Source organism: Cololabis saira, chromosome 2 (genome assembly GCF_033807715.1).
Source record: "Cololabis saira isolate AMF1-May2022 chromosome 2, fColSai1.1, whole genome shotgun sequence".
In the NCBI taxonomy this organism is placed as follows: Eukaryota; Metazoa; Chordata; class Actinopteri; order Beloniformes; family Belonidae; genus Cololabis; species Cololabis saira.
This window is the reverse complement of record NC_084588.1, coordinates 37,184,866-37,197,343: the sequence shown is the minus strand read 5'-3', so window position 1 is coordinate 37,197,343 and position 12,478 is coordinate 37,184,866. Positions and strand designations below refer to the sequence as shown.

The 12,478-nt window shown below is 40.8% G+C and overlaps 1 protein-coding gene across 2 annotated transcripts in view; it reads left to right on the top strand.

Moving 5' to 3' along the window:
* The window catches only part of LOC133463379 (transmembrane protein 266-like), a 56,577-nt gene extending 45,937 nt beyond the window's left edge, over window positions 1–10,640 (top strand). For both annotated transcript variants that reach the window (XM_061744897.1, XM_061744906.1), the window contains exons 8-11: window positions 3,452–3,567; window positions 4,710–4,905; window positions 8,021–8,083; window positions 9,055–10,640. In XM_061744897.1, the coding sequence (XP_061600881.1) occupies window positions 3,452–3,567; window positions 4,710–4,905; window positions 8,021–8,083; window positions 9,055–9,695 (1,016 nt within the window). In that variant the 3' untranslated portion in view covers window positions 9,696–10,640. The remainder of the gene's footprint in view (window positions 1–3,451; window positions 3,568–4,709; window positions 4,906–8,020; window positions 8,084–9,054) is intronic.
* Window positions 10,641–12,478: the final 1,838 nt, after the last annotated feature.

Below are 12,478 nucleotides of genomic sequence, written 5' to 3'. Positions count from 1 at the left end.
TCACAGAACAGTTTTATATTTTGCCACAGACCTTTTTGAGGGAACTTTCTGGATTGTGTTCACATAAGGCTTCTTCGATGTATGATACATCCTTTAGCTGAGTCCATGCAGTGATTTCCAGTACAGAATCTTGACTGTTTTTAATCCAGTGCTGCCTGAGAGCCTGAAGATCACAAGCATCCAGTTTTGACCTACAGCCTTGACCCTTGAACACACAGATTAATCCTGATTCTCTGAATCTTTTGATATTAGACGCTGTCGATGGTGGGATCTTTAAAGTCTTTGCAATTTTTAATTGAGGAACATTTTCCTGTATTTTTGTTGTGAACTTCTGATCATTTTTACATCCGAGATGCTCTGCCTCTCTGAAATGCTCCTTTTATACCTTTTACTGACTTGTTGCCAATTAACATAAATATTTGTCAAATGCTCCTCCGGTTGTTTTTGATTTGTGCCTATTATTTTTCCAACCTTTTTTTTCCCTGTTCCAGCTTGTTTGAGATGTGTTGCTGCCATCAAAAAAAAAATGAGCTAGTATTTTCCACGAAATAGCAAAATGTATCGTTATCAACATCAGTTATGTTGTTTATGTTCTATTTGGTATAAAATATAGGTTTATAAGCTGTGCATTCTGTTTTTGTTTATATTTTAAACAGCACCCCAACTTTTTGGGATTTGGAAATTTAAATGAGTAATCCACCATACCAGCAAGACTGTCTTTCTGAAATTTTATAGCCATTCATTTTTGACATTTTAGGGCATCTTTGATTAAAAGGTTAAATGAAACAAAGCCTTAGAGTTGATGAAATCAATTAAACTTCGGAGTGTGCTGGTCAAAGTATGCATTTAGCATAGCACTGCAGTAGGAATAAGGTCATATGAGAGTTACAAAAAATCTGGCTGGCTCTAAAGACCTGCTTTACTGTTTTCCCGTAACTGGCTGCAGCTGACTTTGTTGCTGCCTCCTCGTGTCTTGTGGTTCTTCAGTTGTGATCATTTTGTCCTTCTTTGATTGCACTGGAGCTCAATTACCTAGCACGAATGATATTCTGTTTTCTCTTGTGTATATCCTGGTGAGCTGGATCAGTGAGTCGGTGTCTCATTTGTTCTTAGCATGCAGCTAATGACGATTTAACCCACCGATACATGTAACAAATGCACAACGTTAACAGACATTTATGAAACAATATATAGTCAAATGTATAATTATGAACATCCTGTATAGGCAAGGCAAGTTTATTTGTATAGCACATTTTACGTACAAAGAGCTTTACATAGAAAGTATACAGTGAGTAACTGAGTGGAAGTGTGTATTTTGCACAGGTGACACTGAGCAGTGGAGACCAGCAGGTGCAGAGTGCGAGGTTGTGCTCCATAAAGCTATTCGGAGTCTTATGGCCCGGGGACCGAAGCTGTCGTGGGCCCTGATTGTCTGATGGAATCAGCCTGAAGGCAACAGATGGAGCAGTTTATGACTGAGATGCGAGTCTTTGATAATCATGTTAGTCTTCTCCCTACATTGCTTGGTAAAGAGGAACTCCATAGATGGCAGCATCGTCCTGCGCTGAGCAAACTTCGCCCCCCTTTGTAGAGCCTTATGACTGAGTGTGCTACTGGGTGTGGAAGAAACCTGTCAACTGTTGTCTGGCTGTCTTAGAAACGCACTGGGCGTGTTCAGTCCAGGTCCTGTGTCATCACACAGGACTCCAAGTAACCTAAAGCAGCTGACTCTCTTCGTTGTGGTCCCATCGGTATTAACAGGGGTGTGTTCTTCTTCCCATCTCTCCCTTTTGTCGATTATCAGCATCTTGCTGATGTTGAAGTGGAGCTTTGATTTCCTGTCCGTAAGCCATCTCAAGAGGCCACTGACGGTTGTGTCATCATCAAATTTGATGATGGTATTGGAGCTGTGGCTGAACATGGATTACAAGAGAAGACGGACGACACAGAAATGCACAGTACAGAGGCGTGGGGATGGGGGAGTTGGGTGTAGGAATGGAGAAGGTGATGTGGCCCACCCGCTAAGCCCGGGAGGGTTAGGGCCTATCAAGAAGTTCAGGATTCACTCGCAGAGGGAAGTGTTAAGTCTCAGGTCTCTGAGCCTCAGGGTGGGACATTGAAATGCTGGAATTTAGACAATGAACAGCATTCTCACTTTTGTGTTCCTGTAGTCCAGGTGAGAGAGAGCAGGGTGAGGGGTTAGTGAGATGCCACGTTCAGCTGACCTTTTTGACTTGTAGGCAAACTGAAGTGGGTTTAGAGAGAGCAGGGGAGGGAGGGAGGAGTGGAGTGATGTGACCACCAGCAAAGCAGGAAAAACTAGTCAGAAGTTGTTTCAGCAGAATATTTTGGATTTCCTGGGGACAGGGACAATAATGGTCTCCTTGAAACATGTGGTGCAGTGACATGTTGAAAATATCTGTGAAGACATCAGCCAGCTGATCTGCAGGCACCTTGAGCCCTCAGCTGGGGATAACACCCAGCATCTACCTTGTGTCAAAACAATACACTCTCCACTTATAGTCTTATGCCGTTTCCAGGACAATACTTGAACAAATGCTAGTTCATGCAAATGGTGTGCATAAGCCTGCTGGGTTTGAAGCAGGAATGCATGTGAAAGGGCCTAAATGTATAAGCATGGGAAGAAGGAGCAATCAAGAAATATCCTTGAATAAACCAAAAATGCTGCAGCAGCAGAATAATCCCAGAAAACAAAACCATGAAAACCTTAAAGATCTACAGTATCAGGAGCATGGAGAGCAACAGAAGGAGTAACACAGGATGCAAAATGGGAAGTAGACAGGACAATGTACTGTATATATTCACTAGGGCAGGTGAAACATACAGGGGAGACAACAATATGCACGTGATGATAAACAGTAATTTAACACACAGACGAGATCTAACAAATAACAGAACAAGAAAACCAAATGTATTCTTCTGATTCCAGATTAAGAAAACATAACCTAAGAAACCACTGCAATAAAAAATGGAATTGCAAAACACAGAAAAGAGGTTATAAAGAAAAGTAAACAGGAAAAACTAAGACCAACCTAGTTCAAGAAATTATGAAAAATGTTTGTTTTTCATAGCTGGATATCAGTTTGTGACACCGTTAAATGAGCATAAAGCAAGAGACCGGCCTTTTCAGCACCTTCCTTTACTTCTTGACTGTAGGTATAATGTTACTTGATGTTTGTGCATGTGATGAAACCCTAACCCTTGGGAGCAAAGGGCTAATTGTCCAGCAGTGCTGACCTCTGGCCTCGTGTGATTCAAGTAGGCCACAGTAGCACAAGCTCACTCATTAGCTTTGCTATAAGAAATACAGAAATGTCTTCTAGTAGACCTCAATATCCCCCAACATTATGCGTCAGAGTTCAGACCTTACAATGTAGTGTCTATTTTTCTTCTAATTTTGTGTCCCTCTATCTCTTTGTTTGGTTTGTAGCGTATGTGCTACAGGTTAAGGTTGAGATGGAGCTGGAGATCCAGCAGTGTGAGAAGACCAAGGCTGTGAGAGAGGAGCAGCTGGAGCGTCTCACTCAGATCTGCCAGGAGCAGGCTGTGAGTCCCACAACACCCCAGCCACTTTTCTCATATGCCCTAATAACGAGTCTGCACATAAGGAAAGAGAATATTTTGAGCTTTCTTTAAGAGTGTATATTTATTCTATAGAGGTATTAAAAGTTTGAGAAAGTTTCATGCTCAGCAAAATGAAATGCTGTTGATGCAATGTAGACAGTTCAGGAGGAGGACGACACAGATTATGTTTCATAAAGGTTTCTTGTGGTTATTTTGCACTTTGTTATACTTGGAAATGTTGTTGTGATCTGGAAACTGGTCATCGTGTTAGTTTTGCATGAGAGATGACAATATTAGGAAACCTTTGCAGCCATAATATTTTTAAGGCGGCTCGTACACAACAGTATACTTCAAACACTTTTTGAAATCAGTTTACTACCTTTTATTTGTGGTAACTGAACTATAAAGTATTAGTGGTTTAGTGTTCTGGTGGTCTGATCAGGCCCATACAAGCCCACATTACAGAGAGCCATGTAGGATAGTCTGCTACCAGAGGAGGGCAGCAAGAACTCACAAACAACTCAAGTCTTTCAGCAGATTTCATCATTATTCCTCAGAGCAAGTCAAGATGTGCTAAATTAGGACAATGATAGATATTGGTTTAAAAAAAAGAAAAGAAAAACGTTTTTTTTTTTTTAAATCAGCCCCCAGACTGCACTTATGCCAATATAATTTGATTAAAATAAAAAAGATCATATCCGTTCACACATTTTCCAGTAACAGTTACAATGTCTATCATATCCTTTTGGTTGAGCTCATGTGTCTAAGCATCTGGATGAAGCATTTTGCTAAATCTATCTTTATATTTGAGAGGCTCATTGGGTTTAAATATATATTCTGACCACATTCTTCCACCCATTTTCCATCGCCTTACACTTTTCTCCTCATTGTGTTCCTTCAACCTCATCCGTCCTTATGTTCTCTCTCTCCTCTGTGCTTTGCTTTCTCATTTTTTTCTTTATCTTTTACCACTCATCCCCATCGGTCTTTAAACTACTTCCTCATCTTTATGAGAAATACCTTTTGACTGTCTGCATTCATTCATCCTCCCCACCAACCTGATTTCTCTCTCTCCCTCCCTCTCTTTTTCTGTCTTTGCTCATGTGCTCATCACCCGTCTCCAGTTCGAGATCCGGCAGCTGAGGGCACATCTGGCCCAGCAGGACCTGGACCTTGCTGCAGAGCGTGAAGCAGCCATGCAGATTCACCACGTGTGGGGCAAGCAGGAGAGGAGTTTTCAGGTCGTGGAAGGTTTGATGCCCGGGGAGTCCGACGACGAGGGCGCTCAGAGGAATCCCAGGGAGCCATGTATCAATGCAGGTGTGGTACGGTTCTGAAAGGTGGCCATTAAACAATACATTCAAAAACTTAAAACAGCTTCATCTAAGACAGGGGTGTCAAACTCATTTCACATCGTGGGCCACATACGGCCTCGGTAGATGTCAAGTGGGCCGGACCATTACAATTATACCATACATGCTATATATGTATGGAATTCGCACTGAAAATATCATGTCTTTCCTTTGTTTTGGTGTAAAAAAGCGCAAGAACATTAGGAAAATGTTGAAATTCAATGAACATTCCTTTTACAAAACATTTCATCGAACACCTCATATTTCCTTAGACAAATGTGCAATTTACTTTTATCATTCACATATATGCATTGCAACTGATCCCACTGATTGTGCAAAGGCACAAAACTTTAACAATTAATTGTTATTGAAAAATATAGTAATGCACCTTAAGATTAAATGAGATTTATAAAGAAGGAGATGGCGCATTGATACCGCTGTTGTCTTCTACTCTGATCAAAACAGTGCGCTGCCTAGCGGATAATACATGAATTGCATCTTATTAAAAATATGAATTCCATGTCTTTTATGCATTTTTTCTTTTTATCCCGCGGGCCTGATCGAACCTCCTTGGGGGCCGGTTCCGGCCCGCGGGCCTTATGTTTGAAACCCCTGATCTAAGAGATGCTCTGTCACATTGGAAAATATGAATTTGGTTACACACCAAGCCAAGAAACATGAATGATCTGCACACACTGATGAACAAGTCGGGGCCAGTGCGGAGTTCATTGTCTTGAACTGCCGACCTCCCAGTTAGAGCATCCTGTCACCCGATAATGGGCGATAATAAACCAGCAAAGCTGCTGCATCAAGTATGCACATGCTAATGTGTGATAAAGAGTCTGTAAGAGGGTGACATCAGGTGAACTGGATTCCAGAGCAGTGTACAGTTAATCTGGAGCAGTAGCCCTGGAGCATCTTTGAGGCCAAGCTCTTAGCCCCTCCAACACCCGCCTGACCGCAGGCACCGTGGGATAAATGTGGGGGCAAAAAAGCTTTTAGGATCCGATGAATCCCAGATAAAACAAGCACGTTTCTCTGACACAATGTCAGGCTGCGCAGCCTTCTGCCATGCCCCGAGGATCTCTCCCACTGACCAAGCCCAGCCAGCCCAGACCGTCCGGGCTATTTCAGGTGCAGAGTGCTCTGTGGTTTGGGCCTTGTTTGGAGAAAGTGGGCTCCTGTCAACATCTGTTCCCCACCTGGAAACCACAGTAGGTCAGCGAGAGACTCCATGGTGGTCACAACAATACCTTAAGGGCATAGTGGGAAATCTGGCTCACAGAAACAAATGGGGTGTTTTCTTTACAGAGACGTGGTCACTCGGAGGATCGCTTAGGACAGAGTGCTAAAGACAAGTCAAATTGAATCAAATCCAGTCGTATGTGTTTGATGATTGTTGTACATTCATGTAGTAACCGTTGTATGACGGGCAGGTGGGTGAACGACCCGATGTGACCTAAAGTGTCTCAAAAGTGATGTCAGTTTGAATTAATGGAGGCCATTGAATGAGGGATAACGGTCAGTGGTGATTGACGAACAGAAACAATTTTTTTCTTAGTCGCTGAGAGAGCTCTCACTGCTGCAGCTGTAAAATAACAACAATAGTTTGTTTTTTTTGTAACAAGGATAGAAAAGAATATTTGATTGGAGAGAACAATTGTCCCACAATAGCAATCAAATCGATCCCAGACTAAGAGTCTACTGCCGTGCCTGCAGTTCTGTGATGATAATGCCAGTATGGAGCACAACACATTAACATTGTGGTTTTAAGTGCTCTGGCATCAGAGTTTAGTTCGTTACCGTGATAGCATTTAGCTATTTAGAGCAAAGAGAGCAGATCAGGCTGAGGGAAATTTTAAACAAACTCATATTCTTAAATGCTGATTGCACTCGATGAAAAACAAGGGGATCACTAAGGTAATTAAGATCCAACATCCGGGACGTTGATTTAAGGCATCCGGATGCAGCGGGAACTCCCTCTAGTGTAAAAATAATCCTTCAGCCATTAAAATTACCGTTTAGATTTGAAGTGAAAGGACCTTAACTTGTCACATCTCCTTTACCAGAATCAGATGACAGACACACTGAGTTCGGTGTCACAGATACATGAGGAGAGCCTTTTATCTACGCTGGACAAGCCATTCTTTTTTCCTCAACAGTCATGTGTTATTAATTGTGGAGTGATTGTCTCACTCTTGTTTCAGAGAGTGCAATGCTTCCTCTCCAGGGGTGGCTCAGGGATTAATATTTTAGGCTGAAAAATAAATGAAATTATCCATCAGAGTCTGCTGCATGCCCCATGGGACGGGGCAAGCACTCAGGGTACTCTGGGTTCGCACTCAGCCGGCGGACAGTGAGCTCAAGACCAGCCAAGCGAGCAGAAGAGCACAGCAGATCGCAGCCATTCACCGTGCACGCCGAGTCCAGCTCGGCTGCAGGGATCAGGGCCAAAACAAAGAGCTCCTCGCCCCTCTCAACCCCACCCCACCCCACCCCGTCCCAGTTTATTCCTAGTGCACTAAGGTGCAGCTAATGTGCGGTGTGGCTGCATGTGCATGATCCTGACCACTTGCTTTTAAAGCATGTGTGGCCTGAGGCACAAGTCAACTCTGTCAATATTATGTTGTAAACATAGGAGATATATTCCATTTGAACTAGTTTGTGCGGTGATCACTGTAATGGACCCATGGCAGTGGCAAAAAGGAATGGAATTCAATTAGAACTGCTGCGGGTACTTCTTATTTTGTGTCTGGCCAAATATACTGTACTATTTCTAGTCCTTTGAACAAAAATGGACAGTATAACAGCCAAAACTTTACTAGGAAGTAGGAAAAGTATGCAACAACATCTACAGTACACTTACCATATTGTTTATATTTGCATTGTTTATCTCAACAGTTGGATAAGAAAGGCAGGTAGTTGAGCTTCATCATCAGACAGAAATATCAGAAATAGAATCAATGGAAAACTATGAAGACACACATAACCCCGTGTTTTATTTCAAATTGTATTTAATATGTTAATAATGATAAATAGTAGTATTATCTGTCAATACTCCTGTCTTTTTTTCCCCAACTCAGATCCTGTTGTGCGTGATGACATGAACAACTATATCAGCCAATATTACAGTGAAGCAAGTAGTGGTAAGTATCTATCTATCTATCTATCTATCTATCTATCTATCTATCTATCTATCTATCTATCTATCTATCTATCTATCTATCTATCTATCTATCTATCTATCTATCTATCTATCTATCTATCTATCTATCTATCTATCTATCTATCTATCTATCTATCTATCTATCTATCTATCTATCTATCTATCTATCTATCTATCTATCTATCTATCTATCTATCTATCTATCTATCTATCTATCTATCTATCTATCTATCTATCTATCTATCTATCTATCTATCTATTTATCTAGATAGATGGGTGGGACGATACGGGTAACTCATGATTCAATACTGTGGCGATATGTGGCCCACGATAACAATAATATCACGATACATGATATCTACGATATTCGATATATTGTAAGAAATTTCATCAATGATATATCACGATATATGTGACTGAAAAAGAAAACATACCCATAAAAAGGAAAATGTCTGTAGTTATGCATTTATTCAATTCCAAAACTTCATACAAAGTACAAAGAAAGTGCATTTGTATTTGCCTCACTGCCTCCTAGTCTTGTAAATGTAAACACTGTACAGCTGGACAAATTAAAGTGCATGAACATTAATAACATGTTTTATATAAACCAGGACAGTGCACTGCTTTGTTTCAAATACTGAAAAGTCAGTAAGCAACTTAATTTTGCATAGTACCTCACTGCCTCCTAGGCTTGTAAATGTAAACACTGTACAGCTGGACAAATTGAAGTGCATGAACAATAGGGCGGTGAGAACCACGTAAATCCATTATGTGTGTTGTAATAAAATATCGATATTTGCCGTCAGTTTATCGATTATTTATTGCGACAGAGAGCGCAACAATATATTGCAATATTTTGCAATATATTGCAAATTTTTTTCTTTTTTATCTATCTATCCAATCTATCTGACTGGTTTATTGAAACATTCTTTTTCCTAAATGTCCGTTAAGATGCTGGAGCGTCTGGCTTGGGGCCGCGGGTCATCACCACAGCAGCCATTGACGTCCACCCCCCCACCAGTACCAACCCCATCCAGTCCAACCTGATGCTGGCTGTGGAGCGGGTGGGCAGCACCGTCAGCGAGGCCTCCACCAGCATATCTCGGTCCAGTGGCAGCCTGACAGCCCGCCCTCACAGCCTGAGCAGCCACACCCCGGGTTCCTCTTTGACAGACTGCAGCAGCAGCACAGCTCAGGACCTCAGTCTGAGCTACGGCTCCCATCGCTGCTGCCCTCCTTCCTTCTCAGGCCAGGACCCCTGCAGGGACCCCTGCAGGGACCCCTGCAGGGACCCCAGCGTTGTGGTGCAGGAGCTACTCTCTTCTCTCTCAGAGGACTCTTGCCTTGCTCAGAAGGGCCTCGCAGTAGACCCTGTCAACTTTAAGCTTCCCAGTCCTACTGGCTCTGAAAACGCCAGCCCTGAGCTGGAGAACAGAATAAACATCTTCAATCGCAGAAACCAGGGATGCGTTCTGCTGCAGACCAAACCACTGATCCATCTGCAGGGCAGCACCGCTGAGCCATCTCTGGAGGAGAAGTACCGGCTGCTAGGCCCGGCCGACTCATCTCTGGGGCACATGCCTGACACATAAGTTACATTTATGCCCAATCCGAAGCTTTTATGCTCTTTTTACCGCCATCCTGTGTGGCATTTATCTGATCTCTTGTGACAGGTCAAAACTCATGAGAAAATTAGATTTTTCTGTTGCTGTGTAAATTAAATCTTAGCTAAATCCGAGCAAGCTTGAGCTGTAGCTTCCAGCTAAAAGTAAAGTTCCTTCATTAGACGTGTTCAGCAGTCGATAGTAGATATGAGAAAATTAATGCTTAGGCCCTTTGCCATACTGTCCAACCTTCCTTTGCTTCCCCTTAATGGATTTTTGAAACAAGACAAGCCCAAATATAGCACAAAAAAAGAGACTAGAACATCCCAGTCACTGGGAGTCAGCTGTGTTCTCAGACACATCCTTCATCAGGAATCTTTTGAACTCTGAAAAGGTCAGAAATGCACCGAACTTCACAAGAATTAAAACCAGCAAAGGGCCATCCAGGCCTATACTGAACAGGAACCTAAATGCTGAACAAATTTCAAGCGGTTATAGGGGTGTTTTCTATTACATTTGTATTTTCTTTCTTTTCCTTTGTATTATCGACTTTGTCAAACATGCTGTTCTTTGTTCAAACAGACACAGGGTACATAACACAGAACTAACTACACAAACAGCCGGTTTTTTACCTTCGCCTTTCCCTCTCCCATATGTTTGATTTGAAACCATGAACCATGATCAAAAACCTGCTGAACAGCATTTTTTCTCCCCCCCAAGAAATATTAGTAATGGTATATTTGTGTGATTGAAATGACAAGGTAACTGAATGGACTCTTCACGTGAGACTAAACCAGAGTGCTTGTAGCATGAACCTTTAAAAGATACGTGCCATAAGTGGCGAGCAAATTCTTTGCACTTTAATGTTTACAGACACTTTTGAAAACTTGATATGGAGGAAGTTGTTGCCAAATGCAGGTGTTGTTATTTGAATGAAAACAGCAAAAATAAAAGTTAGTATTTCCTTAACTGCTTTTAGATTACTGACTCCCTTTGAGATATCATGTCGAGGTTTAAAGAATCATTGTAAATGAAAACTCATTTTCAAGATTTAAAACTGCACCAAGGACACGGGACAAAGACTTTGGAAGTGATCTCAGACTCTCAGACCCGCCATTGTGTGTTGTTTCATAAGCATCATCTCTTTAGTTGCATATAATTCTGAAAAACCTAAATAATTTAAGTTTATTAACATTAGAGCTGTCACAACAACCACTAATTGGTGTAGACACTCTAATGGTGTCACCAGAAGAATCATCCTTCCTCAATTAACCTTTCATATCATTAATTCAGAAGATACACTGCTGTACCATTTTGCAGGGTGTCAAATGTTTACAAGTATTCAGAGAATGTTTTAATTCTTAATTGTTGTCACGACTACAAATATTAACATAACTTTTGAGAGCTAAGTATTAGCTCATTATCTAAAATTGATTTTTTTTTCATTACAGTTTTATTTAATTTATTTAAACAAATGCATTTGTAGGAAAAATGTGTAAGAATTAGGACTTATACGAATTCTGTAGCTCTCTGCCAAACCACAAAACCTAATCCATGTACTGAAAACACTTTTTGGTGATGGTAAGTACCCTAAAAGAAGGATACTAGTATCTCAGCAAGTTAGCAGCATCCCAGCAGTTATCTCATTTTACCAATGTTTTTTATTTATTTTTTCCTTTATTTACTGAGCATGTGGAAAGAATACTATTAATGAGGCAAAAGAAGACTGGCCTTTTTTATTTATGGCATTGTGGAGCTGGAATTATATACATTTTTGGAAACATTGTTGACAAAGGGTCTATTTAATATTTGCATTCAGAGATGAGAACATATATTTTCCTATTTAGATGATAAAACCAGCATTTAGAAGCTGTAAAGTATAAGACAGAACAAAAACCAGGATATTCTTATTATGACTATTTCTTTAAAAGAAAATATTATTTCAAGAAACAAGTATTTCTTTAGGAAACAAGTATTAATACTCAGATGAAAAGAAACATACAGTGAAATTATTTATCATAGGTAGTAAATTAATATAAACCATAATTTGCAATTTTATTTTGTAACGGCACTTGGGTTACATATCTGATGTCATCTTAAATGATTCAGAGAAAGATAAGAAATGGAGGGATAGGAAAAAAAATGTGTTTGACAACATGTAAGTTGATAACGGTACTAGATTCATCAATCTTGTTTTCAAAAACAACAATGCTTATTGCATGCCATAGTACGAGTAAATAAATAATGACCTGCTTGGCTCTTGACACACACAAAGGAATCCTGTTGAATATGGGCGCCAAACCCAGTATTGGCCTCTATCTGTCACAGCTGCCTTGTATTAATGTCTGAAGTGGAGGTGCAGTGCGTCTGCTCTAAAACCCTTCCAGCCTACCCAGCCGTGTAAAAGAAGAGATAATGCATGTGCTACAATTTCCAGCTTCACCCTGAGCTCAGTGCAGCAGCAAGTTTATGTGGAAAAGGCATCTGCAAGGAGGTCAAATTTGCATGTAACTTCAATGTAAAAATGTCTGGTAGTAGGTGTCTTTTCTTTCTTCAACTAAATGGTATATTAAAGGGTTGTTTAAAAGATTCATGTTGCCAATACATATCATACCAGTCAGTATGGGTCAGGTGTAGAAGTTTGACAGGCAGAGACACCGTGCAGACCTTTAAGAGACATGCTAAGGAGTAAATTGCTTTTGGGACCTCTCCAATGAAATTAGACTTACAGTCCTTGTCACAGTCTCAGAAAGATAAGTGAATAGCCAGTG